The 4364-nt window shown below is 42.3% G+C and overlaps 1 protein-coding gene across 2 annotated transcripts in view; it reads right to left on the reverse strand.

Moving 5' to 3' along the window:
• The window catches only part of XPO7 (exportin 7), a 61353-nt gene extending 57121 nt beyond the window's left edge, over window positions 1-4232 (reverse strand). Inside the window, exons 1-2 of one of the 2 annotated variants that reach the window (XM_019514498.1) lie at window positions 4078-4232; window positions 2060-2206 (exon numbers count right to left, since the gene is read on the reverse strand). In XM_019514498.1, coding sequence (XP_019370043.1) covers window positions 2060-2206; window positions 4078-4080 — 150 coding nt within the window. In that variant the 5' untranslated portion in view covers window positions 4081-4232. The remainder of the gene's footprint in view (window positions 1-2059; window positions 2207-4077) is intronic. The other variant, XM_019514499.1, reaches the window with a different exon arrangement.
• Between the last annotated feature and the right edge of the window lie 132 nt (window positions 4233-4364).

Below are 4364 nucleotides of genomic sequence, written 5' to 3' on the forward strand. Positions count from 1 at the left end.
CAATCAGCATCAGACTGGTTTGAAGGCACAATTTATTAAGGAGAATAGTAGCCCTCTGAGATATAAGAGACTTATTATGTTTTAGCAGGTGCACACTTAACACCTTTTCACATGATTACAAAATACAGGTTCTCTGCAGAGATCACACACAATAGCCCATCAAACAGCACACTGCAGTTTAATTCAGGGAGGCCCATCATGTGACTGAGCCCTCCAAAATCCCCAGATATGTGAGATTCTATAAACTGCAGGCTGTGAAATGGCAAGAGTTTCCTGTGTTAGTACTTCTATTATAAAGTGTTGTAAAAAGCATTTATCTCCATAACTTACACCAAGCATCTAGAGACAGGAAACCCATTTATAGTAATATGCCTAAGACAGTTTAATATAAGTGAGTTGGATCATCCAATTTGTGTGCAGGATTTACAAGAGAGCAATCTGTCACGGATTACAGATGCATTATGGGTTCTTGTCAAGGTAACAAGACTGGGTGTTAGCAGCTTTCTAGAAAAGGTTGAACTTTCCTTTTCCTGGAGTTAGCTGCCAGTTCCTTACTGGAAGGTACAGTTTCAAACACAAAGGTTAGATCTCATTTCCTCCTGTGGAAACTCAGGTTCATCCTACCCCTGAACCTGTCAGGCCTGCACAAGACCACCCCCGGCCCCTCATTCTGGTTCACTGATCCTTTGTGACAGTGTGGCTAGTGTTTCCTGATTCTTGGAGTAAGGCTCCAACCTGACAGACTTCAAGGCCTGGATGTACATCCTGCCACGAGTCAAACCTTGAAGGATACTGTGACCAAGCAATTTTAAGCATGATTTGTCCTGACACAAAAGTGAATCAAATGGCTACTTGCACATAGGGAAAAAATGCACTGTATAAAAGAAAAGTAAGATGGGATTCAGTGCCAATGCAGTTTACATCTCAACCGTAACATTAATACGGAAACAGGCTCTTATTGCCCATGCATTCAATAACCGCTAAGTTGCTCTAAGGAAGCTGTTGAAGGAACAAGCCGCTGCTTTAAGAGATTCTGCACTTTAAGTGCAGCGTAGACTGTTATTCTCAAATCACCCAAGACACTCGCATCTCACTTTGGGATTTTAGCCTTTGATCAGTTGCCCAAATAATTTTAGAATTCTTACGACACGGGAAAATGAAAGAGCCTGCATTTCTCAATTAACCGTGAATTCTAAGATCAAACTCTAAAAAGAACTGGTCCCTACAATTTATCAAAAACCAACCCTACAAACCAACACACACAGATTCGTCTCATAATTGTCATGCTTTTGGTATAAAACACACGCATGGACAAAAATCGGTGTAATCATACAATAAAACTGACAGAAGCATTAGGTTCCTCTAACACTAAACGTGGCCCGTTTGATACTAAGAGCTAAGGTAAAGATTTATTGAGTATGCAAACATGCTAGTGTCAGAGCTGTGTTACACTAACAATTGTTCCTTTGAGCATGCAGAAAACTGTGCTCAACTATGTAAAGTTATCAGGGTTTTTCTTATGCGTGTACACAAAACAGGATTCAAGAATCATGCTAAGGAACAGCATCTTTACCAATGACTTAACCAAGAGGAATATCGTCCCGCTCGGTGATGTTGTAAGCCCACGGTCAAACACAGTTTCCTAAGCGGGGCACAGAACCATACTTCTGTTACACCGGCAATAAAAAAAAAGTCTCCAAACCTTCTGAAAAATGGATACATAAGGGCTGGACCCTGGCCACTTTTCACAGTTGTACTTAATTGTGGTTAAGTTGGGGCAATTTAAATAGACCCTGACTCTAGGGAGGTTTATTTTAAAAAGAAATCCTCAGTGCGCATGCTCTGAGTTTTCCTACCGCAACAGAAAATGCAAGAGTATAACCACCAACCAAAGAGTCCAGTTCTAGTATGTCGGAGATGTATGCAAGTGCCGTTATGGTTTAAATGATATGGTATGCACACTGTACACTAGTGCTTCCCCGTATCAACCAGAGCATTCGTCAAAATGCCTGCATACAACTCATCTGACAGGGATTTAACAATTTTGTTTCCTACATACACTCCCTCTTTCAAGGAGAAGCTGGCACTTGCTCAGGCAATCCGGACTGTTGGTGAACTCGACCAAGGCTTTCTCTGCCTGGAGCCGTGTTGTGGTGTCTGTAGTTTCATACAGCTGCTTGCACAGGTTCTCTAGCTGGGCTAGGCTCTGTAAGAGATCAACCACAGGAAAGAAGTCAAGAAAAAAAAAAGAAAATTTCTTTTTACATTTTAGTTACAGGGCAGCTCAGCCCCGGAACACACCAACACAGACATTAAAAAAAAAAAAAAAATTTCTTTTTACTTTTTATTTACAGGGCAGCTCAGCCCCGGAACACACCAACACAGACATTAAAAAAAAAAAAAAAATCACATTTCAGCCCTCCAGACTACCACAGAAAACCCTATATTTACTTCTTGAGAAATATTTACCCACCACACAGCCACTGGTTTGTAAGTCAGATCAACTAATACTCAGTTATAACCAGGGGATTTGATAGCAGCTTTCAACTATCTGAAGGGCGGCTGCAAAGAGGAGGGAGCTGGAATGTTCCCAGTGGTGGCAGATGACAGAACAAGATGCAAAGGTCTCCAGCTGCAGCAAGGGATGTTAAGGTTAGATATTAGAAAGAGCTGTCTCACTAGGAGGGTGGTGAAGCATTGGAACAAGTCACCCAAAGAGGTGGTGGAAATCTCCATCCTTGGAGGTTTTTAAGACCTGCCTTGACAAAGCCTTGGCTGGGATGATCTAGCTGGGGCTGGTCCTGCTTTGAGCAGGGGGTGGGACTAGATGTGACCTCCTGAGGTCCCTTCAACCCTCATTTTTTATGGTTCTACGATTCCATGGCATTTGAACTTGACAAGCAATCTTGGTGCCACCATGCGACAGTAACTGTTTTTAGATGGCCAACATTCTTTCTTTCCACCTAATGAAAACTCAAGCCCTCCAATTGCTGAAGCTCCCATTACATCAACCCTTTAGACAAAGACAAAATTCAGGGCTCCCGCTAAGGGACACAATCAGTTTGCGAATACCAGCTGATAGAGGACCACTCGCGCAATCATTTCCCCACCTGTTCTGCTGTCAGACCATGTATATCAAACTCTGTTACACAAAACCCTGTGCTTCAGAGGGAGCACGAATGGTGCCCTTGCTCAACAGGTGGGTACTGTGTAACACTGTTATAGCTTATATTTTTTGTCAAGCAGGCTTGCTGAACTGAACCTGCATCTGAATGGATCTTTTGGGTGACTGTCCCGTCTCTCCCCCCCTCCGTACTTCTTGCTTCCTTGCAAATGAACTTTGATCATGCCTTGCAGAACAAAGTAACCCTGAGCAAAATGGTCCTGAAACCCGAACGTTAGTCAATACATCATGGAAGTTATTTTAAAACATGCTGTTTTCCTCCACTCTCAACACATGCACAATTTCTCCAGGGCATAATGTGCATTTTGTGCACTGGAAACATTTCCAAAAGATATTTTTTAAAGTTAAATTTTCAACTTGCTTTTAATTCTTTAAGTTTTAGGCAAGTGTTTGGAGCTGGGACTGGAGAATTAGGAAGACAGAACCTGAAATAAAGGGATCTCATTAGGAGAGAGAAGAATCAACAGGCCTGGGGGAAGAGAACTGGAAGGGCTATGAGGTGGGAAGACAAGATAATATGGGAGAAGACCTGGTTATCTGAGCAACCTTACACGAGCAGGAGGTTGCAAAGGACCTCTGAAAACACACCGAGTCGGGTACAAAAATGTAGTCTCCAGCTCCATTATGAAAAAAACCCGTAAGTATATATCTTATTCTTGCCCAGCACATGTTACTAGGCTGCCTTAAGTGGAGGCACATGCCTTGTAAAAAAAGAGAAATACACAAATGCTAAAAAAAAATACTGGCTTCTAAAAAATGATAGTATATTCTTCACTGCCTTAAATAAGACCAAATTCCATCAGTTTCATTGCTTTAAAATCTCAGTGGCATTTCTGCACATTTACATGCGAGCTGTCATCTCTGACAAACCACCGCCAATAAAAAGCTCCTACCATTTTTGAGTCTTCAGTCTTGAGCAATTAGAAATGAAAGGAGACCCCAGCAGAAGAAACTGAAGAAAACCAGCAACAAACTGCTCACACGGATCACCACAGGGACTAAAGGCTCGAGAAGGAAAATCTGGAGGTCCTATTCCAAGCACCTTTCTGTAGCCTTTGGCACCGTTTTCCCCCCCAATCCCTTGCTTTCAGAGATTTAACACTATCAGATCTGACATTACTACATGTTACACAACTGTACCTCTACTGCTGTAAACATGCATCTTGGGGGGGGGGGGGGG

The sequence above is a fragment of the Gavialis gangeticus genome, unplaced genomic scaffold (genome assembly GCF_001723915.1).
Source record: "Gavialis gangeticus isolate Ggan-Ray unplaced genomic scaffold, GavGan_comp1, whole genome shotgun sequence".
Classification (NCBI taxonomy): domain Eukaryota; kingdom Metazoa; phylum Chordata; order Crocodylia; family Gavialidae; genus Gavialis; species Gavialis gangeticus.